Source organism: Hyperolius riggenbachi, chromosome 1, assembly GCF_040937935.1.
Source record: "Hyperolius riggenbachi isolate aHypRig1 chromosome 1, aHypRig1.pri, whole genome shotgun sequence".
NCBI lineage: Eukaryota > Metazoa > Chordata > Amphibia > Anura > Hyperoliidae > Hyperolius > Hyperolius riggenbachi.
Genome location: NC_090646.1, coordinates 643,144,857 through 643,171,873, shown reverse-complemented (window position 1 = coordinate 643,171,873; position 27,017 = coordinate 643,144,857). Strand labels below are relative to the sequence as shown.

The following is a 27,017-nucleotide window of genomic DNA, read 5'->3' as shown; positions in this document are numbered from 1 at the left end:
TACAGCAAACGTTTTCCATACCCTGTTATAAGAGGCCAAGGTAGTTGGTTTCCTGGCTTTTATTAAAGTCTCTACCACCTCCTCTGAGCACCCCGCGTCTAGTAGCCTAAGCCTTTCAAATTCCATGCCATTAACTTCAGGCGTCCCGGATTCTGATGGTAAATTGAACCTTGCGATAGTAAGTTCGGCACTTGCGGAAGAGGCAGCGGACTCTGCGTGCTCATTTGGAGGAGTAATGGGAACCAGGGTCTCGCCGGCCAGAACGGTATGACTGCCAATACCGTTAGTGTCTGACCTCTGAGTTTTTGCAGAAATTTGGAAATCAGAGGGATTGGAGGGAATGCGTAGGCTTTGTTGAAATTCCAGGGCTGGAGTAACGCATCTGTTCCCAGTGCCTTGTGATCCTGGTACCTTGAAAAGTATCTCTTCAGCTTGTAATTCTGTCTCGAGGCGAAGAGGTCCACCTCCGGCCACCCCCATTGATCTGTCATGATGTTGAAAGCTGACGGGAGTAGTGACCACTCGTTGTTGTCCACCGAATACCTCGATAGATAGTCCGCCACAACGTTCTGAGTTCCTGGTATATATAATGCCGTCAGATCCTGGAAATTTTCCTGGGCTAATCTCATGATTGGAGCCACTTCTTGCATAAGAGATCTGCTGTGTGTGCCTCCCTGATTCCTTAAATAAGAAACCGCTGCCGTGTTGTCTAATCTCAGTAGAACTGACTTTCCCTGAAGGTACGGCAGAAAATGAATCAAAGCTTGGAGGGCAGCTCTGAGCTCTAATACATTTGACACTAAGTCTTCTGTTGGGAACCACCAGAGACCTTGAGCAGTTAGGTTTAAATAAACTGCCCCCCATCCTGTTGAACTGGCATCTGTCGTAACCGTCTGCCAAGATGGTTGCTGGATCGACCGACAGTTCAGAAGATTCGGAGTCGATAACCACCAAATTAGACTTTGCCTTACTTTCTGTGATAATAATATTTTTTGTTGCAAATTCACCTTGTCCCACTGGGCCAGAAAGGAAAGTTGTAGTGGGCGTAAATGCCAATGCGCCCATTTGACCATTGGAATTGTCGAAGATAATAGACCTACGGTCTGCATACACATCTTCGTCGTCAGTATTCGCAGCTTCATGAGTGTGACTATATTCTGTTGAATTTTCTTCACTTTCTCTTGTGGAAGAGAAATTGTGCCTTCTTCTGTATTTAATTCGGCTCCTAAAAATATCATTCTTTGTGCCGGCTGAAGTTGGCTCTTTTGATCGTTTATTAACCAACCGAATCTCTGTAACGTCTTTAACACGATTTCCATGTGCTGAAGTATCAATCTTCTTGACCTTGCCAGTAACAGGATGTCGTCTAGATAGTGAAAGACGCGTATTTCCTGTACCCGCAACAACGCTATCACCGACAAAAGAACTTTTGAAAACGTCCTTGGGGAAGTGGAAAGCCCGAACGGAAGACAGACAAACTGCAGGTGCAAATCTCCGACGGCAAAACGCAAAAATCTTTGATATCGCTGATGCACGGGCACATGGAAATACGCGTCTTTCAAGTCCACGGAGCACATCCAATCCCCTGGTTGTATAACCGTTGTTATGGACTGAAGACTTTCCATTTTGAATTTGGGAATGAAAATGTATCTGTTCAAACTCTTTAAGTCTAATACCGGTCTCAATTTTCCTGTTTTTTTCTTTATCAGGAATAGAGGTGAGTAGTAACCCATCCCTCTTTCCGCCTGAGGCACTTCTATCACTGCTCCTTGTTTGATCAAGTCCGAGACGTAGTCTCTTAACACCCCACACTTTCCTGGAGCGCTTGGAATCTTTGTTTTGACAAAATGAATTTTCGGAGGATGTTTTCTGAAGTCCCAAGTATGACCCTCCGAAACTGTAGACACTACCCACTTGTTTCTTATTTCTCCCGCCCAGGTTTCCCTGAAGCGTCTTAGCCTGGCTCCCACTGGGCAACCATGGACGGGCAAGGACTCAAAAAGGTTTTGTCGAATCTCCAGTTGTTGGAGTGGATCTAGGTCTGCCTGACTTTTGAAAAGTTGCTTGCGGTCTACGCCAATTTTTACGGAATTCCCTTCCTGGTCTGTAAGCTTTAGCCTCCACAAATTTGTTTGGCTGTTGTTTTCTAAACTGTGGATATCTTTGTTTTCTGAACCTTCGGTCCTGAGGTAATAGACCTGTTTTACCCCCCGTCACTCTAGATATAGCGGCATCCATCTTGGGGCCGAAAAGATTCTTGCCATCAAAGGGTATTTTTACCCAGGTCTGTTTTGAAGTTGGGTCGGCTGCCCATGGTTTTAGCCACAGTGATCTTTTCGCCATAATAGAATATAACATGGCCCTACTGGAGGAACGAATAATGTCAACACTTGCTTCTCCTAGAAAATCGGCCGTGAGACTTAAATCTTGTAAAGATTTTGTGATGAAATCCACACTTGATTTGCTATGTATACGTCTCTGAATGCCTTCCACCCACACTTTCATGGCTTTTGCTATTGACGTTAAGGAAATTGCCGCTCTGGATGATTCACCAGACGCTAGGTAAGATCTCCTTAAGTCCTGATCTATTTGCCTATCCATTACATCCCGGAAATAAACAGAGTCTTCCAACGGCAAAGTAACGTTACGAACAATCCTTATTACAGAGGCATCAACTACTGGAACTGCCTGAATCAAGGCTTCATCCTCATCTTTCAAGGGATACATCTTCTGGTATTTATTTTTAAAGGATGGCTTTTTAACAGTTTTTTCCCATTCCTCTGTAATTATTTCCTTTATTTCTTCCATTAATGGAAAGGCAATTTTAGTTTTGTGCAGATGCTTATAATATCTCCTTTTCTTACGCTGTGGAGAAGATGCTTCGTCTTGCCACTGGATTGCATCCTTCACACTAGAGACAAAAGGTGGAACTAATGAGAAGTCAAAGGCTTCTGCCCCCCCGTCTGACTCTTCATCTGAACTGTAATCCTGGGATGAATATTCCGGCACTTTTGAACTAACCGACTGGTGTTCCAGCGTCATTTCAGCCACCGTGTCCTTAACAACTTGTTTTATAAGAGTGGACACCTCTCTATCTTCTTGAGCAATGTCCAAATGACAGATGTCGCATACTTTTTTATTGGGTATAGCTCTTCGCCCACAAATCCAACAGCGTCCTTCTCCCGGGAACGCCGATGACTGAGACGACTTATAAGACGTGGAAGCAGCCGGCTGATCCAACTCGTCCGATGAAGATAGAATTCTTCTATAGGAAGATCTAGTTGAACGATTGGAAATAGTCTGCTGCTCATTTTTGGAATCTGGAGGCTCAGACGAAGAATCCGAACTGCTGATAGGCTTCCTCTGCACGGGCCGGTCTCCGATCTCTGACCGCCGTAAAGCTGACTTCTGAGGTTGCCTACAAGCAAGCAGACAAGATAGATATCATCCTGCTGGTGTCTTCCCACTCTTTTTTTTTTTTTTTTTTTATACTTACCACCCTTACCTTTTACTTTTAGAACTTTCTCCTTTACTTTTCCCCATTGCAGCTGAAAAGGACAAAAACAAAAATTCGACCAATCAACACAAAGGGCTCTTCCTTCTCAATTAAAACCTAGTACCTAAATAAAAGCATCTCTGTCTTTATATATCTACATATATATATACTCAGTAAACACACGTAGATGCATATATATATATATATATATATATATGTATACATGTACTCCTATATGCCATACCAATATTTCCAAATATATTCATTATCCTATACCTAAATCAAAACCAAGGTCTCCACACATATACCTATATACCTAAAGCAAAACAAGCCCATAGGCTGAACATACTTCCAAAGAAACGACAAAAGAAAAATCAAATACCTGCACCGCCTGGAAAACCCCCAGCCAGTGGTCCACAATGATCCTCTCCCCAGCGCCTCCGCGCTGAAATGGGCAATTTATACTTTCTGGAGGCCGTTTCCGCCTATGCACGGAACGTGCCCACATCCAAAATGGCCGCCGGGCAACTTCCGCCCTCAGCCGACAAAAGGAGGGGAAGTCTCGCGCGCGCGCGCGAGACTTCAACAATCACACAATGCGACTGGAACGCCGCCCACACTAGTTCCCCACGCCGCTACCAGCGGCGCTTCGGACGGTTCAGAAGCCCCAGAGGCCTGTCAGCACCGCACCAACATCAAAAATGGTAAGCCCAAAGAATCAAGTATTGTTAAACCAATATTGTCCTCACAGCTGCGGGGAACCACAACACTATTTAAGTGTTTAATGTGGTCGCAGGAATATTTACAATTACGATTGCCCCAGGAGAAAGGGATATATAAAAAAATATCCAAGGGCTCCACACCTTATAGGAGCATTTAGCTACCTAAGGTATGGACTCCAGCAGGAGAGTCTGAACCTGCTGGTACCCGCACAAGGCGGAGGTAAGGGAACTGGTCACATCAATGGAATCCATCTGGAGGCGAGGACGAAAAAAAGAATGGCAGTATGGGGTGGAGGTAGTACTCTTATCATCTTTGGACATCCTACAAGGGCAAAGGAGGCGGGACTTTGCCCATTAGTATGCTGACATGGAGTTACCAGGGAAAATGTTGTGTATGGCTAGTCAATGCAAATGTGCTATCCTATTCATAAAAAAAAACCTAGGAGGCCGAACTAAGGCGGTAAGATCATTTAACCCATTAGCAGCTTCAATAAAGTTATCTTGTTTGAGATAAATGCACAGCTTTTGATCTCAGTCGGCAGAACTCGTTTTGCTGTAAACTCTTAGAATGCTTTGATGTCTCTCTACTAGGAGAAAATATAGAAACTGAAAGCAGAAATCCTCTGTTATTGTCTCACACTGCCCCCTACTGACAAGTGGCCATAAATGCATATTGCAGCTGTACTAATCAGAAGCAAGAAAATGTTACAAAGAAAAAAAAATTGCTAAAATAAATTGATCTGGAGCACTTGCAAGTCTCTAAGTAAATTGGCTGATGAAGGGTTAAATGCCTTGCTTTAGGCTGCAAAAGCTTTAAAGGGAACCTGAAGTGAGAGGTATTTGGAGGTTAGCATATTTATTTCCATTTAAAGGACACCAGAGGCGAAAATAAACTAATGAAATAAGCAATTGTATCTATCTTCCTTCTCCTAAAAATGACTTTTTTTAAAGATATTCCACAGTTTTATGTTTAAATCTACTTTTTAAGTTTTAACTGTTTTATTCCTTTTGCTCAATGACACATTCATTGAAGTGTGCCAGAGCTAAAATCTATGAACCATTGTCCCTTTTTATCTCTTTTCTGCTCTCAGGAGCCATTTTCTGCTAGAAAAGTGTTTTATAGTTGGAATTTCTTATCAGTGAGGCTGCATTTCCACTTGTGCGGTGCGGAATCGCTGGGAAATCACCGCAGACGAAATCGCATGCGGGTGCGATTTTGCATGCGTTTTTCCCGCGATTTCGCATGCGATTTCGCATAGGGTAGTAGGTGGGCGATTTTAACCATGTCACTGCCTGTGTAAATTAACATTACCTCCTATGCGAAATCGCGGGGAAAACCGCATGCCAAAACCGCATGCGATTTCCCTATTAGATACATTGTATGCGATTCGCTTAGCGGTGTGCGGGGAGCGAATTCTGACGGCTCTGCCGTGCAGATTTTCCCCGCACACAAAAACGCTCCGCACAACGCACAAGTGGAAACAGGCCCATCCACTTGTATTGGCTGTGCGAATCCGCATGCGGACAACGCATGCGGATTCGCTATAGTGGAAATGAGCCCTGAGGGTCACACTGTAGTCACTTCCTGTCTGAGTCAGGACTGAGTCAGCCACTTACATACCTGAGATTTAACTCTTTCAGGCAGAGAAGGAAAAAAAGGAACACAGCATAGTTATTTGTGTGCTAGGCACTGTACATACCCATGTCTATCTCACTAAGTCACATGTCACTTCAGGTATCCTTTAAGCAATACCAGTTACCTGGCAGCCCTGCTGATCCTCTGCCTCTAATACTTTTAGCCATAGGCCCTGAACAAGCATGCAGCAGATCAGGTGTTTCTGACATTATTGTCAGATCTGCACACTTGTTTCCGATGTTATTCAAACACTACTGCAGCCAAATAGATCAGCAAGGCTGCCAGGTAACTGGTATTGTTTAAAAGAAAATAAATATGGCAGGCTGGCAGCCGCCATATACTTCTTATTTTACTTTTCAGGGTTATCCCAGAGCAAAAAGTTAAAAAAGAATCTGGAAGGGGCCTTGCTGCTTCCTGCGAATAATAATACATTTCAGATTTTTATAGTTCTAGTCACTGATAGCTTTTCAAAGTGTTGCCAATGGAACCATAGGCAGCCATCAGACAGAATAGCATAAAAAAGCGCTATTCTTTCTTGCTATTTAATGCTGGTTACAGTAAGACTGCCTCCCGCCATATATAGCCCGCTAACGCGTCCGCTGATTTGATATGTCAGCCGTTTCATGAAGACCTGTCATAATGTAATGATAATGTCTCTCTTTTTTTGCCTTTGTAGTGGAACACCCTGACAAAATGGCTAATGACCAAGGTAAGATGGCCTCATTCTGTCACGTTCTCCTGTGGAAAAATCAATGCCGTTGCTGTCTGCTTGCGTGTGTGGCGGTGATGTTAGTCTGTCTGCTTTTTTTTTTCCTCACCTGGTCCAGGCACCTGATTAGACAGACACCAACGGGCTAATTAATCTCATTAATGACGTTCAGCTAGGCTGGGGCTGTCGGGGCCTTTGATGGGAGAGATGTAAATATTCTTCAGAGGAAATTGTTTTGTCTCTTTTTTTTTTCTGAAGGACCAATTAAAATGTCAAGCTTCTTTTGTACGAAATACATTTTTTGCCTCTCTCCCTGTGCTTCTGCATAATTCACATAAAGCATAATTAAGGTACGCATAATTTCCTAGCGGCTTTGGCCTCCTCCCATTGGCTTCGAGGGGAACGACTGCGTTTTTTTTTGCCTCCGGAATTACGTTTAATCACCTTCATTTGCCAGAACATCTTTAAAGTGGACCAGTCACGAGCATGCTTTCGGAATGATCACTATTGCCACTCTGAAACTGATCTAGTGAGGACATTTTACTGGCCTGCAAGTGTTCTATTTTCATGTCACGTTATTCAATTGTGTTAAACTGTTTGAGCTCACTGCTTCTAGGAGGTTTCACTACATTGGTAATTAAAGGGAACCTGAACTGAGAGGGCTATGGAGGCTGCCATATTTATTTCCTTTTAAAGCGGACCTGAACTCAGAACTTTCTTTCTGCACTTATACATAAGCAACAGCACAATAACCTTTAAAGAAAAAACATTTCTTTGTTACAGCTGATACAAATCCTGCAATGTGTCTACTTACTGCTGTCATGGAAGCAGACATATTGTTAACATCCTGTGTTTACCAGTTAGCTCTCTGCTGTGGCAGCCAGCTGACACGGCTGAGGGATCAAATTACAACTTGTGCTTAGTCACAGATGTGGGGGGATTAGAGAGGCTAAACTCTCTACATACATACAGGATGCATTTCTCTATGGTTTCCTTCTGTCCTGTGCAAGAGTCAATGTTCACTTTAAACAATACCAGTTGCCTGGCAGTACTGCTGATCTCTCTGGCTACAGTAGTGTCTGGATCACAAACCTGAAACAAGCATGCAGCTAATCCAGCCAGACTTCAGTCAGAAACACCTGATCTGCTGCATGCTTGTTCAGGTCTATGGCTAAACATATTAGAGGCAGAGGATCAGCAGGACAGCCAGGCAATGTGCATTTTTAAAAGGAAATTAATATGTAAGCCTTTAAATCCCCCTCACTTCAGGTGTGCTTTAACCCTCCTGGCGGTTAATTTTTTTTGCCACTTAGGCAAAAATCCTTTTTTTTTTTATTTATTTTTTTTGTTTCATGTAAAGCTACCAGAGTGGTAGCTACATGAAACACCACTAGAGGGCGCATGTGTCCCTCTAGTGCGATCGTCGCCGGCATCAAAAGCAAACAGGGGAACGCGTATATAACGCGCTCCCCTGTTTGGCTTCTCCTGTCGCCATGGCGACGATCGGAATGACGTCATGGACGTCAGCCGACGTCCTGACGTCAGACGTCTCCGATCCAGCCCATAGCGCTGCCCGGAACTCATTGGTCCGGGCAGCGCAGGGCTCTGGCGGGGGGGGGGGGGGCCTCTTGCGCCGCTGCGTGCGGGCGATCGCCGCAGAGCGGCGGCGATCGAGCTGTACGCGCGGTTAGCAAAGTGCTAGCTGCGCGTACAGCAGTTTGAAGTGCGCAAATCGCCCCACCAGGGGCTGAGATATCTTCCTGCGCGGCATAGCCCGAGCTCAGCTCGGGCTTACCGCCAGGAAGGTTAAAGCAGACTTACGGGAAAGATTCATGAAGGCGCAGTCAGGATGTAGGCAGCCATGTTTGGTCATGGAATGAGCATCACAGCTGTAAGTAATAATAATCCAAATATTTGTAGAATGCTTTTCTCCTGTTGGACTCCAAGCGCTCAAGAGCTGCAGCCACTGGGACATGCTCAAGGGGCCACCCTGCAGTGTTAGGGAGTCTTGCCTTGAACTCCTTACTGAACAGGTTCTGATCCCAGCCAGTATTTGAACCCTGGTCTCCCATGTCAAAGGCAGAGCCCTTAAAGAAAACCTAAACTGAAAATGAAAAGTCAAAATAAGCATACACAAGTCATACTTACCTTCTGTGTAGTCTACTCCTCAATCTCTTTTTCCTCTCCTGTCTGCCCACTGTGATCAATGGAATTCTCCGTCCTCCATTTTGAAAATGGCCATTACACCATAACAGCTTTCTGGTCAGCACACAGTTAAACTGTAACATCGCCCACTCGAGCCATAGGGAAACATGGCTGATATATAACTGAGAGCAACTGATATATTTCAGTTCTGACAAAATGTTGTCAGAACTGGAAGGGATTGTTGTCAGAAGAAAATGGTGAGCTTCTGAGAGGAACTGATGGCAAGGTAACTGTGTAATGTTCATTTGAAGTTACCTCAAGTGTTTATTTTAAATAATTTTACTCAGTACAGGTTCTCTTTAACCAGTACACTCTTCAGCCGCTGCTACACTATCCAGGTACTGCTACACTATCCAGCCACTGTAAGCCATTGCTACATTGTCCAGCCACTGCTACATTGTCCAGCCACTACATTGTCCAGCCACTGCTACATTGTCCAGCCACTGCTTTACTATCCAGCCACTGCTACACTATCCAGCCACTGCTACACTATCCAGCCACTGCTACACTGTCCAGCCACTGCTACACTATCCAGCCACTGCTACACTATCCAGCCACTGCTACACTGTCCAGCCACTGCTACATTGTCCAGCCACTGCTTCACTATCCAGCTACTGCTACACTATCCGGCCACTGCTACACTATCCAGCCACTGCTACACTATCCAGCCACTGCTACACTATCCAATCACTGCTACACTACCCAGCCACTGTTACACTATCCAGCCACTGCTACACTATCCAGCCACTGTTACACTATCCAGCCACTGTTACACTATCCAATCACTGCTACACTACCCAGCCACTGTTACACTATCCAGCCACTGCCAGCCACTGCTACACTATCCAGCCACTGCTACACTGTCCAGCCACTACTTCACTATCCAGCTACTGTTACACTATCCAGCCACTGCTACACTATCCAGCCACTGCTACACTGCCCAGCCACTGCTACACTGTCCAGCCACTGCTACACTATCCAACCACTGCTACACTATCCAACCGCTGCTACACTATCCAGCCGCTGCTACACTATCCAGCCGCTGCTACACTATCCAGCCACTGCTACACTATCCAGCCACTGCTACACTATCCAGCCACTGCTACACTATCCAGCCGCTGCTACACTATCCAGCCACTGTCAGCTACTGCTACACTATCCAGCCACTGTAGCACTATCCAGCCACTGCTACACTATCTAGCCACTGCTACACTATCCAGTAACTGCTACACTATCCAGTAACTGCTACACTATTCAGCCACTGCTACACTATTCAGCCACTGCTACACTATTCAGCCACTGCTACACTATTCAGCCACTGCTACACTATTCAGCCACTGCTACACTATCCAGCCACTGTTACACTATCCAGCCATTTTCAGCCACTGCTACACTATCCAGCCACTGTTACACTATCCAGCCATTTTCAGACACTGCTACACTATCCAGCCACTGTTACACTATTCAGCCACTGCTACACTATCCAGCCACTGCTACACTATCCAGCCACTGCTACACTATCCAGCCACTGTTACACTATCCAGCCACTGTTACACTATCCAGCCACTGCTACACTATCCAGCCACTGCTACACTATCCAGCCACTGTTACACTATCCAGCCACTGTTACACTATCCAGCCACTGTTACACTATCCAGCCACTGCTACACTATCCAGCCACTGTTACACTATCCAGCCATTTTCAGCCACTGCTACACTATCCAGCCACTGTTACACTATCCAGCCACTGCTACACTATCTAGCCACTGCTTCTCTTATGTTAATGATCTATTCGTGTAAACTAAGTACTATGCTGAGGCGGCCTTTAAAGTGAACCTGAAGCGATCTGAGAAGAAAAACTTAGATGCTAACCTAAGAAAATGGAAGTGTGATGTCAGAACCATGGCCCTAACATCACACTGTGGGAGGGGTTTCACCACAATATCAGCCATATAGAGCCTCCTGATGATCTGTTTGTGAAAAGGAAAAGATTTCTCATGGCAAAGGGGGTATCAGCTACTGATTGGGATGAAGTTCAATTCTTGGTTACGGTTTCTCTTTAAAGAGAATCTGTACTGTCCGACTTGTACAATACAAAACATACCAATTGAGTCACTGTGATCTCCTGGATCCCTCTTTGCCATTTCCGCCGCTCCCCGCCGTGATCCTTGCTTTTAATCGCCAGTTTTAGGCAGTGTTTACACACAAAAAACATGGCTGTTAACCAGGAAGTGATGTTTGTGTATATACACACATACACACACACACACACACATACACTAATATATATATATATATATATATATATATATATATATATATATATATATATTACTACAAGTTTTTATTACATAGCAAATTATCTGCACTCCAGTCTGGGATTCGCACAGTTTCTCAGGATGTGACAGGCAGCTCCCTCGACCCCCCCCCCCTCAGCCTCACAAACTGCACAAGCTTAAACTGAGAGCAGAGAGTGAGGAGTAAGCAAAGCACACAGAGCCTGCAGGGGTCGACAAAGCTTGACAAAGAAAAGAAGATTAGATATATTACAGAGACAGTGCAACTAGACAAGGCTGCAGTAATCCAAACCACATTAGAACAGGTATAGGGACTTATAGGATAGAAGAAATAAGAATGACAATTTTGTTACAGAGTCTCTTTAAGTAGAACTCCTAACAGATCGAGCCTTCTCGGTAAGTCATACATTCCTAGTCTCTGTAATGGAACATGACAGCCCACTTATTTCATCTGACAAGTAAATCTACATTCAGACACGCAGCCCAGGCCAGATAGACCGTCTCACGTAATAAAGACAATTCTTAACATGCAGCCGCGGACGTGTCAGATGGAAGCCATCAAGTGGGGTGGGCAGATGAGAAGTGAAGGGGACCCGGACACTATTGTCATGTGTTATGTGATCGCGGCAGCCAATCAGGGACTGACAGACAAGCTGGGGGCTGTGATAGAGACAAGAGGAAAGGGGAAAGGCCGGGGGCACTATTCATTTTATGTAGACATGTTCATTTTGTTTCCTCCATAGCCTCCCTATTGTACTGAGATCCGCTTAACTAGAGCAGTCAGAAAGGGAACTGTGATGGTTTGGGCTTCTTGATTAAAAGTGTACAGGAAGCAGAAAATAAGTATAATATATATAAAATATATACTTACCTCAGTGATCTATAGGCTCTCCAGACCACTCCAGGCTCCTTACAGCATCTGGCAGAGCTGGTTCTACCTACAGTGGGGCCCCTGGATAAAATTAACCTGGGGGCCCACTACTAAGGCCAGGCTGAGGCAGAGGCGAGAGAGGCTCCTGCCTCAGGGCGCAGTGTAGGAAGGGGCGCACAACTCACTCTACTATCATTGTTTGAAGCAGAGAGAAATAAGCAAAGAGGATACATGGCAGTGACTGCAAGTCAAATAACTAGAGATTAAAGGGAACCTTAACTGAGAGGGATATGTGTCCTTTTAAACAATACCAGTTTCCTTGCAGTCCTGCTGATCTCTTTGGCTGCAGTAGTGGCTGAATCACACACCTGAAATGCAGCTAATCCAGTCTGACTTCAGTCAGAGCGCCTGATATGCATGCTTGTTCAGGGGCTGTGTCTAAAAGTATTAGAGACACAGGATCAGCAGGAGAGTCGGGCAACTGGTATTATTTTAAAAGGAAAAATCCATATCCTTCTCAGTTTAGGTTCCCTTTAAAGGATTGGGGTGTGGTTGGGGGCCCTGGGACGGCTGGGGTGGGAGGGATGGAGGGGCGCACTTTAGTGTCTCAGTCTTGGGTGCTGGAGGACCTTGTCCCGGCTCTGCCCACTACCAAACAGACCTGACCCCACCCCTAAAGCAGCATTGGGGGCCCTTTCATTACAGGCCAAATCTCCTGAGCTCACTGACTTGCCCCCTCCTCAGGTCTCCCCACAACTTTGATTGCTGAGTATTAAGTCTGCCGCCTTTTCTGATGCGAGGTGTACATTAACACACACCTGAAGAGAGAGAGGGATATGGAGGCTGCCATATTTATTTCCTTTTAAGCAATGCACATTACGTGGCTGTCCTGCTGATCCTCTGCCTCTAATATGTTTAGCCATAGACCCTGAACAAGCATGCAGCAGATCAGAATTTCTGACTGAACTCTGACTGGATTTGCCACATGCTTGTTTCGGGTGCAAGATTCAGACACTACTGAAGCCAGAGAGATCAGCAGGACTGCCAGGCAATGGGTATTCTTTAAAAGGAAATAAATATGGCAGCCTCAGAGAAGGAATAAGGGGCCCAAGGCAAGGTATTAGCTTTGTCTCCCCATTATAGTATTTCTGGTAAACTAAGGTGAGTAAGGGGTCAACGAAGGTTGCAGCCGGGCCCCTTGGTACTCTCTAGGCCCCAGGCACCTGCTGCCTAGGTTGCTTTATGGATGATCCTGCTCTGGGCAGCCTCACTTCAGGTGTCCTTTAAAGAGAATCTGTATTGTTAAAATAGCACAAAAGTAAACATACCAGTGCGTTAGGGGACATCTCCTATTACCCTCTGACACAATTTCGCCGCTCCCCGCCGCATTAAAAGTGGTTAAGAACAGTTTTTAAAAGTTTGTTTATAAACAAACAAAATGGCCACCAAAACAGGAAGTAGGTTGATGTACAGTATGTCCACACATAGAAAATACATCCATACACAAGCAGGCTGTATACAGCCTTCCTTTTGAATCTCAAGAGATCATTGTGTGCTTCTTTCCCCCTGCAGTTCTCATGCACTGACGTTTCAGGCTGCTATTTTCTTCCTGCAAACAGCTTTGCCCTTGTCTGTAATTCCTCACTATGTGAAAGCCCAGCCAGCTCAGAGGATGATTTATCCAGCTTGTATAAGATAAGAGAGAAGAGAGAAGCTGCCCTAATCTAAATAACACACAGGCAGTGTGCAGAGAGGGGCCTGGAAGAAGGAGTTCATAGCAGAACCACAACACTGAAGAACTTGGCAGCCTTCCAGACACAGGCTGACAAGTCTGACAGGGGAAAGATACATTGATTTATTACAGAGACTAGAAGAGAGTAGAAAGTGCTGCAGTTAGCCAGAACACATTAGAATAGCTTTTGGAACTTGTAGGATGATAAAAAACAGGATGCAATTTTTGTTACGGAGTCTCTTTAAGGATAAGGGAGTGAGGCAGTACATTTCATCCACTGCAAGCCAGTACAGATTTTGTTTAGCTGCTGCCTATTCACCAGGGATCTGAAAGTGTCGGCAAGCTCTTTTCTTTCCAAAGCATGTGAATTAGGCGTTATTATGTTGTCAGACACAAGAGGCGACTAGAGTTCCAACAAAGCTGACGCTGGCCTCTGCTCTCCCAACAGGTCGCCATGGTGATGGATCCTATTGGCCGGTGGACACAAACTTGATTGATAGAAGTAGCCTGAACGGTAAGTGCTGTTTCCAAAGCATGCCTCGTAGTCACAGCGATGCCATTAGAGAGGATGTCTCAATAAAAAATAGATAGTTCCATGCTTGTTTAATTGAAACACTGGCTTTAAGTGCACAGGCCGCCGCGGTCACTCAATCCCTAATTCATTAACCGCTTATTAGCCCCCCCATGTGATCCAGGTAAGCTTCTTTTGCGACCTGTAAACATGCGGTTCTTAAAGGAGCACTATCGCCCAAAATTGTAAAATGTAAGAAACATGAAAACACAAATAAAAAGTATATTTCTCCCCAAGTAAAATGTGTTATAAATTACTTTTCTCCTATGTTGCTGTCACTTACAGTAGGTAATCTGACATAACTGACAGGTTTTGGACAAGCCCATCTCCTCATGGGGGATTTTCTTTATTTTCAAAAGCACTCAGTGAACGGCATTTGCTCAGTCCAACTGCCAGAATAGTGTGAAAAAGGGGGGAGGGGAACTGCATCTTTGGATAGATCCTTTCCAGGCTGTGCTTTTGTAAAGAATAAATTAAATACTGAGAATCCCCCATGAAAACATGGACTAGTCGAAAAAACTGTCAGTTCCTTCACATTTCTACGTCGTACTGTAAGTGATAGGAACATAGGAGAAAAGTAATGTATAGCTGATTTTACTCTTGAAAAAACATACTTCTTATTTGTATGTGTTTACATGTATTTTACAATTTTTCGCGATAGTGCTCTTTTTAAAGTGATTCTGAACACAGAACAGTATTTTTTAAGTTAATATTTGCAGCCTTAAAAATGAATGAAATGTGTGTGTTGTCTGTGGTATTCCTGTCTGATTTGTTTAACATACCTGTATGTAGCTACCCATGTACCTTGTAGAAACTGGTGGTGAAACCTGGTGAAAAAAACTATTAGCAGAAAGCTTCTCCTCAACTTGCCTCCCATTTCTCTCTCTTCATTATTCAGCTTAGTTGCTCTCTACAGACAAACCGGTTATCTGGTATCTGTTCAGTTATTACACTCTGCTGACCACATGGTATAATTTGCCTGTAGTGATGTCGCGGCCTTTAAAACACACCTACATTGTAGGACAAAATAAAATGCACTGTACGTGACTTTTTCCTGTGTAGCTGTCAGAGTTGATATTTTTAAGATGACAACACTGAAGCTGCTACTGATTTGTGCACCATCGTACAATAGGCAATGTGGAGATATGTAGAAAGTAGCAGGGACAGCCATTCTATCCCAGGAAAAAAAAAACACATATATAAGTAGATAAATACTTGTTGTATTTACATAACATATGCATTGTACTGTCCACATTTTGATTTCAGTTAATTTTATATAGTAAATAAATATTTGAAGAGAATACTGCTCCAGGCATTTTCCGTCTTTACTGCCTCTGATTGAAGTCAATCCTGATGTCATTTCCTCCCTTACTCTTTTTTTCTCCTAGAAACTGCACTGTCACCTCTAGGTTGCTTTGTAAATATATGTGAGCACAGCATAGATCATATTTCAGCAGCTCACTGTACTGCCCTCAGCCAATCAGTGAGGAGCAGGAATGTGGGAGGGGAAATAACAGCTTCCCGGTCCTCAGCAATGGGCCAAATAAAGCCAGGCTGACTGAGATAAGATTCATTACAGCAGAGACATTTATGATTATACTGGAATGCTTGCAATGCAGGGTCTGGTAAGGTTGCAGACAGTGTAATAAACACAGAGCAGTGGGTAAATGGAATTTGATTTTACAGCTGACAATCCCGCTTTAAAGGAATACTGTAGGGGGGGTCAGGGTAAAATGAGTTGAACATCCTCTGCCTGCGCAGCCACTAACCGATGCTCCGGCCCCGCTCCTGGTGACATCAGCGGGAGCGGGGACACAACAACGCAGGCACAGTGGTTTTCAGACTTTAAAGTAGGAAATTCCAGAAGTGAACCAGAGGCGGGGCCGGAGCATCGGGGAGTGGCTGCACGGGCACAGGAGGTCAGCGGAGGACCATTAGAAGCCCTGGGTAAGTTCAACTCATTTTTCCCCGACCCCCCCCTACAGTATTCCTTTAAGGAAGGTAACTTTCTGTAACTTATATCTAGAGTGTGTACATTATAAAATCTAACTTTTATTAATATAATTAAAATAAGTTCATATGCCTAATTGAGCTAACTGAGGTAGGTTACAAAATCAATGATCAGATATTAATCATTTGTAAACATACATCTGATCAACCTATTCCTCACTAAGATTGCTAAAGTGCTATAAAGAAACCCCCCACCACCAATCCGACATGTTTCAGCTCCCCATTTGGAGCCGTCGTCATGGAATAAAGTGCTAAGTGCTAGGGTGCAAGGTGCATATCTTATAAATTAACAATCATAACATATAGAAAACAATAAATGAAAGCTGTGCTCTCTAGCTCAGTCAGGCATCGATGCCTGAGGAGTGGTTGGTAGCTTGGAATTAAGGATGGGTCTCAGTGGCACTGGGGCCAGTTCCTGAATGCTCAACTCTGAGGAAATTCCGATTAGCTGTACATCTGCTCCAGTTAAGTCTTTGAGGGTTCTTTTCTACTGCACAATGTGACCACGATTGCAAATGTGCTGCAATGTAGTTGCTATTGGACCCTGTTTAACATGAACAATTTTCCAAAGCCTTACGATAGTCTTTGCGATCTCTTGAGTTTCACGTTGCAATTGTGTTTGCGATTTTCCAATGAGGCTCTAAGCCATTTTCTTACACTCCCATTGACTTCAAGGAAATCTTAAGCTGGAAAAAAAAAGTTGTGATTTTCCTGCATAGGGCTTCTTCCAGCCCGTTGTAGTTCTTCAAGTCTTTCGCTGTCCTCCCATACGCTGAGTTGTGCCAATATCGTTGCAAGCACTGTCTCGGCCTAGCCTATCTCCTCGATCGCTCTAGCAGCGTTCTGTACATTCTCAGTTCGTAAAAATTGCACATGTGCAGACCGCTCCTGGCTATGGGAGCATGATCGAGGAGGCGCACAGCGGGGGCATACGCAGTGATCCCCAACCGAGTCAGTTGCTGACTTTAGATGGAAGCACATCAAAACAATGGTGTGGGCCAGGAGCACTGCAAGGGACCTGGTAGACTGCGGCAGATGGGGGGGGGAGGGGGTTAGTTGCTAGAAGAAGCCCTAGGTAAGTAGATCTCAACTTCTTTAGCTCACTTAAGGCCTCGTTCAGACTATACGCAACACGCAAGATGGGTAGGAGGGCATAGACAACCTTTTTACCGTTCCCATTATATGCGCTGTGCAGCATCGTGATGCGCTGTTGCACTGCTGCTGCATTTTCAGGAATCACAGCGCAGATCCCATTCACTGTAATGAATGGGATCTCTAGCACAGCGCATAGTAGCGCAGATGGCGTGCGATTGGATGCTTTGCGTTCCAGTCACACAGCCATCTGCTCTAAATCATGGCGCACTGCACATCTATATATATAATAGAGTAAGTGCCTCAACCTTCAAGCAAGAAGAAGAAGTAGCGCCCTGCCCCCAGGGCCGGTCCAAGCAAGAAGAAGGGGCTGGTCCAAGCAAGAAGAAGTAGTGTCATATCAAACCAAGGGCAAAGAGGGATAATTTGCATATTCAGTAGCAGTGCTTTGTGGGTAACCACAAATGTTCACTTATAGCTGAATTATTGCAGATTTGCTTCTGTTTTAAGAAGGAAAATTACACCAAGCTTTGCTTTTTTTAGTAGGAGGGCTTTTTGGTCTCTTTTATCCTCTTATACATTCTTAGTAGTTTGGGTCACCCTGAGCTGCTTGGCTACTCTGTTGTACTGGTCCAAGCCCTATCTCATACAGCCTTATCAATCCCTGCTATGTACTGATGAGGATCAAATGGCTGAAATAGGCTGTTACATGTGGGGACTGTATAAAACTTAAAGGGATACTTAAGTGTAAAAAAAAAATAAAAATGATTTAAACTCACCTGCGGCATCCCTCAGCCTCCTGAAGCTGTATGGTGCTCTCGCAGCCTCGCTCTGATCCTCCTGTCCCTGCCGGCGGCTACTTCCGGGTTCGGCGACAGCCGCCGACAGGCTGGGAACGCGAGTGATTCTCCGCGTTCCCAGCCGCTATATCACCCTCTATGCTGCTATAGCATATATATACGCTATAGCAGCATAGAAGGTGATATAGCGGTTGGGAACGCGGAGAATCACTCGCGTTCCCGGCCTGTCGGCGGCTGTCACCGAACCCGGAACTAGCCGCCAGCGGGGACAGGAGGATCAGAGCAAAGCTGCAAGGGCACCATACAGCTTCAGGGGGCTGAGGGATGCCCCAGGTGAGTAAAAATCATTTTATTTTTTTTTACTTAAGTATCCCTTTAAAGCTATAGGCTTGCTTGGCTTACCAAGGGTGAAAAGGAATAATTTGCATATTTAGTAGCAGTGCATTGTGGGTAATCACAAATGTTCACTTATAGCTGAATTATTGCAGATTTTCTTCTGTTTTAAGAAGGCAAATCACACCAAGCTTTGATTTTTTTAGTAGAAGGTCTTTTTGGTACCTTTTATCCACCTATACTTTCTGAGTGGTTTGGGTCACCCTGAGCTGCTTGGTTACTCTGTTGTACTGGTCCAAGACCTATCTCATACAGCCATATCAATCCCTGCTATGTACAGATGAGGACCAAAAGTCTGAAACATGCTGTCACATGTGGGTTTGATATGGCTGTGTAAAATGTACAGCTATAGGCTTGCTATACACCAGTGGTTCTGGATGCTTGCTTGGGTTACTAAGGGGGAAAAGGGGAAATTTGCATATTTAGTAGCAGTGCATTGTGGGTAACCACAAATGTTCACTTATAGCTGAATTATTGCAGATTTCCTTCTGTTTTAAAAAGGCAAATTACACCAATACAGTGTGTAGCATTGCAGGAAGTGACGACAGTGGAACGCATGATGGAACACGGAAGAGGTGAGTCAACCCCGCCCGCTGCCTCTTACTAATAGTGTCAGCTGCTACTGTGCTTAACCACCCTGGCGTTCTATTAAGATCGCCAGGGCGGCTGCGGGAGGGTTTTTTTTAAATAAAAAAAAAACTATTTCATGCAGCCAACTGAAAGTTGGCTGCATGAAAGCCCACTAGAGGGCGCTCCGGAGGCGTTCTTCCGATCGCCTCCGGCGCCCAGAATAAACAAGGAAGGCCGCAATGAGCGGCCTTCCTTGTTTTGCTTACATCGTCGCCATAGCGACGAGCGGAGTGACGTCATGGACGTCAGCCGACGTCCTGACGTCAGCCGCCTCCGATCCAGCCCTTAGCGCTGGCCGGAACTTTTTGTTCCGGCTACGCTGGGCTCAGGCGGCTGGGGGGACCCTCTTTCGCCGCTGCTCGCGGCGGATCGCCGCAGAGCGGCGGCGATCAGGCAGCACACGCGGCTGGCAAAGTGCCGGCTGCGTGTGCTGCTCTTTATTTGATGGAAATCGGCCCAGCAGGGCCTGAGCGGCAGCCTCCGGTGGTGATGGACGAGCTGAGCTCGTCCATACCGCCCGGCTGGTTAAGCAGGAGGGGGAGTGCACATGGGGGACCCAGGTGAGGGGTTCCTGCTGAGCTTTAGCTGGAGGTAGAGCACACATGGGGGACCCAGTTGAGGGGGGGTCCAACCCCCCCTCCCCGCCCTCTACCCTCTTATGCGGCGTATGCTACGCCGCGGGTCAGCTAGTCACTTTTATTCGAAGTCTACTTTAAATTGCACCAGGAGCTCTTCCTGGTGCAATTTAAGATAAACTTAAAGTAAAAGTGATCTGGAGTCCACCATTTTTTTTTTACTTTACTTTATAAGTTTCCTAGCTGTAATGGCAATTTTTGAGTAAGAGTAAGGGCTCATTCACACTGTGTGCTGCGCTGTCGGTTTTGACGCAACGCACATAGTGTACGATCCACATGGCAACATGAAAGTCCATAGACTTTCATGTTACCATTCACACTACAGGTGTGTGTTCCCATGCGTTACGATGTAACGCTTCTGGGGACATAAAATCGCACGACGCATGCGTTTCCCGACGGGTACGGCTGCCGGCGTCTGCGCTCTAGCGCTCCCCGACGTGCATTCCGTGCGCTGACCGTGCGATGGCAACGCAAGCACGAAATAGTGTTCATGCTTGCGTTGTGTAGTGTGAATGAGCCCTAAGAGCTACTCAGTTAGCAAGATAAAGACAAGACAAATAACATTTATATCGCGCTTTTCTCCTGGCAGACTCAAAACGCCAGAGCTGCAGCCACTAGGACGCGCTCTATAGGCAGTAGCAGTGTTAGGGAGTCTTGCCTAAGGTCTCCTACTGAATAGGTGCTGGTTTACTGAACAGGAAGAGTTGAGATTTAAACCCAGGTCTCCTGTGTCAGAGGCAGAGCCCCCAACCACACACTCACACACCCCACAGACGCACAAACACCACTTTTGATGTTAAACAGGGGATCCCAGTAATGCAAGTTCTCACTCCTCAAATCACCAGGTCAGTGCCGGCCGGTAATGAGGTGTCATCTTGGACACCAGTGTTTGACTACTGAATAGGTGAGTTCCAGTCAGGATTAGGATTAGATATGGATGGTTAGTGTAAGGGGATAGTGTGTAGGTGGACATGTAAATACCCAGGATTCTTTGGGGGGGGGAGGGGGGATTCTTGAAAGGTCTCTCTCAGTTATATGGTAGGAAATTGCACTATGACTAGGGTAGGGATTACATATTACATTGTAAGCTCCTCTGAGGACAGTCAGTGACCCGACTATGTACTCTGTAATGTGCGGCAAAGGATTTCAGTGCTATATAAATACATAATAGTAGTTAGAATGAGACAATGTTGATTTTTTTGTTTTTTTGTCTTTTTTAGGGGGGCTGAGGGTGGGAGAGAGATGGTCAGAAAGAGACAGATGAGTGACAGAAAGAAATTGAAGAGAGTGGGGGAAAAGGTAGAGGGAGGAGAGGGGAAGAGTGACTGTCAGTGCGTCTGTAGGGAAGAAGAGAGTAAGAAAACAGAGAGAGGAGAGGGGAAGAGTGAGAAACTTCTGTCGCTATTGGGCACCCAAATTGCCTGCTTTGATAGGCAGGACCCTCTGGAGCAGGAACCTAGTTGAGACTGTGACCCCTGCTCTCCCCACCAGGACCAGTTCTCTTGTGAAGTAAAGTAGGTGAAACATTTGCATCAGGGGCCACACACATTACAGGGTCAGGCAGCATGTTTGTACAGCATGCAGTCAGAGTAGGAGGAGAAGTGAGAGGAGGGCGAGGTGAAGAGGTCATCATTGGGGAAAAACAGCTTGTTGTGCTGTGTGAGGAGTCTGACAGTGAGTGAGGAGGGGGGAGGCAGGAGAACAGCAGTGTTTTATTTGACTTGCACAGCAGAAGGGAGGAGGTGGAATTGCTGTCCTGACTCAGGAGGAAGGGAGTGGCTGAAGTTGAGCAATTTGTATATCACAAACTCACAGCCAGCCAGCGTGCTATTGTGTTGAGCTGCAGCATGTCATGTGAGAACATTGAATGAAGCAGAGTAAATTGTCGGGCGCTGCACGATCATTCCAAATCAGGAGGGGGGAGGGGGGAGGGGGGGGGGGGTGAACGCATCTTCACAAGTTTGCCCCAGGCAGAAAAAGGTCTAGAACCGGCCCTGTTCCCTTCGCCTCTTGATTGATCAGAGCTTTGGTGTGCGGCCTATATCAGCCTATGTGTATTCTGCACAACAAAACCTCCACCTGATAAAACTGCCTGTTAAATATGAAAATAAATTGAAATGCAAGAAATCCGTGATGGTTAATAAAGACAAATGTATTTTATAATTAGGGGAGGATATGAATGGGGTCTACACAACAGCCTCTGCATGCTTAGCCAAGCTGAAAATTAATATTGCAGCAGGATACTATGTTTAATTTTCTCCGCAAATGTCTGCGGGGAAATAAGATATTAATTAAGTGGAGGCTTGTTGTGCCGGATGCGGCGGGAATTCGCTGATCGCTACAGATAAATTACATACAAACTGTTTTATTTAAAACCATAGTCAGTTCCTATTCTGGGGATCATGCATGGATCTGGCGAGAGGCATGAGATGCATGAGGAGGCTTGGGCAGCAAACCGCTTTGGTTGACTATTTTTTCCCAGAATCCTTTGCTTAGTTCCCACAGCACAGTTTCCATCATCTTCCTGCTGAAACCGAATGCTAGCCATACATAGATTGTACGGACAAAAAAATCTGTTCCGCAAAACAATCACATCTGTACAAAACTGAGCTACAATCTGACAAAACAGCAAAGCTAAACTTAATAATAGGGGCTACATAATTCAGGGGGGCACATCTAGCTACCTATTAATATTGGAGGGGAGGTGTTGGTGGGGTGCAATTTCAGTGTTTGCCGTGGACGCTATATTGCCCAGATACGCTTTTGATTCCCAATCAATTATTTTGACCAATTTCAGCCAAAAAACAATCGAAACATCGATTGGGGAGCCATGTTGTGGTGCCAATTCTTCTTCACTCCAATAAAATTATTGGATCGAAATGTCAATTGGCCCCAGAGGCGGGACAAGGTCCTCCAGCACCCAAGGCTGAGACACCAAAGTGCGCCCCTCCATCCCTCCCACCCCAGCCGTCACACACTCATTGCTATTAGACTAAGAGGCGCCCCAGGGCCCCCAACACCTTAAAGCGGACCCAAACCAAACATTTTTTTTTATTAAAAATATTTAGTTGCACCACTCTGACACATACAAAGATAAATAAACACTCCTTCAAGCCTATTAGCATTTCAGTGCATGCTTTTCACCCTTCTCTTTTCATAACTAGGGTTATACTGGGGGCAGCCATTAGCAATTCCTCCATTGCCGGACACCACCTACTCCACCAGTTTTCCGGATATTGTCCCGGCAATTTGAAAGGAAGGGAGGGGTTCCTCCAATAAATGTAAAATATTTCATATTTGTCATCATGCAGCTGAAAAAAGGCTGCTATTTATTATTATAATTTAGAAAATAGATTTTATTTCTGAAATCTTGTATTTTTAATTTGGGTCTACTTTAATCTCTAGTTATCTGGCTTGCAGTCACTATCTTGTATCCCGTTTTTTTATTTCTCTCTGCTTGAAACACAATAGGGGAATGATAGCTGAGTGAGATGTGCGCCCCCTCGTACACTACGCCCTGAGGCTGTTGCCTCTCTGCCTCGGCCCTAATTGGCCCACATGTAGTTTGCTGCCTGTAGGGAATTAGACAACCTCATGCACTGACGGGGAGGAGCCAAAAACTATGTAAAAAGGACAATCGCAATGCACTTTTTTGCGGCAGGTAAAACTTCACTTTTGTTCCAATTTCAAGCTTTCACCAATGCCTTTTTTTTTCCAACTGGCTCTCAGTAACCTAACATTTGTATTCAGTGTAACATGTAAGCGGCAGGCTGGATGTCATTTGCAGCGAATGTAACTTTCAAGGCTGATCCTGAAAATGCCAGTAATAAGGCATCTCTCTTCTGTGGGCCGTCTGTGTGCCTTTCAACTGCGCGCGGACCAGAGGGTTTGAAGTAATCCTCTACTTCGGGATGAGATGAAGGATAACATTTGAAATCAGGTCTCTTTATTCTCCATCTCCTTGTGTAAATGTATATTCATCATAAAAGCGAGCAGACGTTTGTCGGAGAGCAACCTGGCTAAATGAGCAGCGGAAATGAACTTATATAAGATCTGGCAGCGAGCGCAGCACTGCTTCATCGGCGGTAGCTGAATGGAGCTACTCCCCGATAATAAACACCATGGATAAGAGAACTCTGCATGCATTAGTGATGTTTTAGATGTCAAGAGCTGTTTAGTCGTAGCAGGCACTCATTTGAAAACTACCAGTACTTGGCAGATTTCCATGTGAAGTTTTACCTTCATCAAGAATTATCCAACGTTTTTTTTTTTTTACGCCACAATGCGGTAGTATTAAAGGGACCCTGAACTCAAAAAATTAACAGACTCTGAACTTACCGGGGGCTTCCTCCAGTCTCTCGTAGCCCGCAAGGTCCCTGGGCATCCTCTGGCTACCCTTCATGGTCCCACTGGTGGATCCGTTAACCCAGTGACTTTGGATAAAGTCATGCATGTGTAGCCCATCTGCGCCCATCCCTGTAAGCTTCCTGTGCATGCGTGGTTCAGTCTTTCAAGAACTGCAACTGCGCATGACGCTTACGCTGAATGGCACTGTGGGGACACGGAGGACACAGAGTGACCTTGCGGGCTACAGGGGGCTGGGGGAAGCCCAGGTAAGTCCAGATTCTGTTTATTTTTTGTGTTCAGGGTCCATTTAACACCTTATGTCATTTCAAATGGTGTACCCTGACTCTGAGCATATGATCACTAGAGATGTCGGCGAACGGTTCCCGAATTCTTTACTACTTCCGAGTCGCTATGACCCTCAGTAGTACGGCTGCGCTGGGCCGGCGGTGCGTGTCTTTGTTCGCTCGCCTGTTGCCGGGAACTTTCTACGCATGTGTGTGACGTCATTAGTGATGTCACGCTCATGTGCAGAGAGTGCCTGGCAACAGGCGCGCGGTCAAAGACGCGCACTGCCGGCCTAGCGCAGCCGTACTACTGAGGGTCATAGCGACTCAGGAGTAGTGCGGCCACATAGAGATTTGCGGGCGAACTGTTCGCTCACATCTCTAATGATCACCCGATCTCTCTGCTATGATCCCAAGACAAGCCCGGTACACGCCTTCCATTTTTCTTGGACAATCACTGACCTATTTCATACCTCCCAATTTTTTGTGATGAGAAAGGGGGACATGCCCCAACACCTCTAACCACGCCCCCATGACACCCCTTGCCATGCTTATCACAGAGAATTCAGACTCAAAAGGTGTTGTTTTATCATCCAGTGGTCCTTTCTATCACGATTAGTTTTTCTTCATTTTAACATTTGAAAATAAAGAAATATATCAATTCAATTGATTTGAATAACGTTTAGAGTTAATTTAACACATATTTCAGTAGAAAAATACATATATTGACACAGATCTGTACATCAGTCCTAAAAGAGGGACAAATGAGGCAGAAAGATGGACAGAGGGACCGGATTCACAAAGAGGGGCTGTCCCTACAAAAGAGGGACAGTTGGGAGATATGCTATTTTACCACCTCCATGTACCGTAGTATGAGAGTTTGCCTACAAAATCTGTTGACCCCCATACAATGGGGAGGTGGTACAATTGGCCAGTCAAAATTGAAGGTAAAGCGGATTGAAACCTAACATTTCTTCTTTGCTCTAATAGATTATTTACAGCATATTATATACTACCAGCATTTTTTTTTACTAGAACAGCATTCAAAGGGTTACACACATGACTTAGAAGCTCCCTGTCAGGAAAGCTGGAGCGTCCGAACTTTAGATTATGTTATCTCGCGTTTAATTGTAGTGTCTGCTCGAAAGGTCATTCAGAGCAGACGCAGAGATCCTGTCCGTCACGTCTTGGAGCTGAGCTCACCCCCTCTGCTGAGTCAGGCTGAGTTGTAATAGCTGATTTCTCCTCTCCTCAGTCTCTGCTAAAGCTGTACAGGGATATGCTGGCTGCTTGCAGTGGAAGATCATAGCACTGGGAGCAGAAGGAGCCCAGCGAGTGTAAATCGGAGTGTAAAGTCATTGTAAAGTAATTTATCTTCCTTACTTGTTTCCACATTCCCGTGTCAGCTTCAGCAGGGAAAGAGCTGTTACAGAGCAGCCCGAGTCAGCAGAGGAAGGGGGGATGGGCAGAAGCTCTGCATTTGCTCTGTATAACCTTTCAAGCATTAAAAAAAAAAAAAAAACTGCTTAAAATCTAATGCTCCTAATGTTATGTGCATACTACCAGGGCTATGACAGAAACCTAATTTTCGCCATAGTGCCCCTTTAAGGCTGGTTTGCGTTGAGGTGCGAGCACAGCAGAAATCAGGCTTTATATGACCCTGTGCCAAAGGAGGTTTAAGTTGGTGTAAAATATTGTTAACATATACCGTTTTTTTATTACGATAATTTACTCTAAGTACACTTTAAAAACAAAGTATATTACTAGATATCTATGATAATTTTATTAACGAAAATGGACGCGCATTTTTCCTCGCGCCCTATTTCATGTAAGCCTCTCACGTGGTTTGTTGCAGTGTGTCATGCAAATGACCTGGGAGCAGAGGTGGTTGGTTTGGGCTCGAGGATAAAAGCAGCTCCCCGACATCACTGTACATAAGTCACAATGGATTCCCCTTACTGTAAATTCCCCTAACTGTTGACTGTCACTGCACAAACAGGGGCGCGGGGTAATATGCAAGCACATTACCCATAAATCACATTGATTGCGTACATCGTCTGCACATTAATATGGAACGAGAGTCCACAGCGCAGCTTTGCCGCAGACACCAAGGCCTCCCCATAAATCTGTATGGAAAATATACGTCAGGATGTCTTAGAGTCTGAGCAGCGTCTGTGACGGATGTGTGCTGCAGCCCGCTCAATGCGCACACAGGCGTTTAACCGTTTACTCGTCTGGCTTTTACATGCACGTGTTTTGGTATTTTACTGCTCTGATGGAAGGCACTCCTTGGCCTGAGATCAATGGATAATATAAGTCATGTTGCAAAACTGGACAAATCACCCGCTATTGGTGGAAAGACTTTGCAGCTCCAGTCTGGGTCACATGACACCATTTGGGGGGCAGCACAGTGCCTAAGTGGTAGGGGACAGCGTGGTTGTTAGCTCACTTGTTTTAATTCTAGTATGGGACACTGTATGCATGTAGTTTGCATACAGTTTTGTTCACATACTCCTTCCCCTAACTTAAAAACATACTGGTTCTTTGTCAGGGTTATTAGGTTAATTGTTTTTTTCAGTAAGGCTGG

At 45.3% G+C, this 27,017-nt stretch overlaps 1 protein-coding gene across 7 annotated transcripts in view; it reads left to right on the top strand.

Moving 5' to 3' along the window:
- The window catches only part of DCC (DCC netrin 1 receptor), a 1,000,213-nt gene that overhangs the window by 920,251 nt on the left and 52,945 nt on the right, over positions 1-27,017 (top strand). For 6 of the 7 annotated variants that reach the window (XM_068251343.1, XM_068251341.1, XM_068251345.1 and 3 more), the window contains 2 exons: positions 6,531-6,563; positions 14,117-14,182. In XM_068251343.1, coding sequence (XP_068107444.1) covers positions 6,531-6,563; positions 14,117-14,182 — 99 coding nt within the window. The remainder of the gene's footprint in view (positions 1-6,530; positions 6,564-14,116; positions 14,183-27,017) is intronic. The other variant, XM_068251342.1, reaches the window with a different exon arrangement.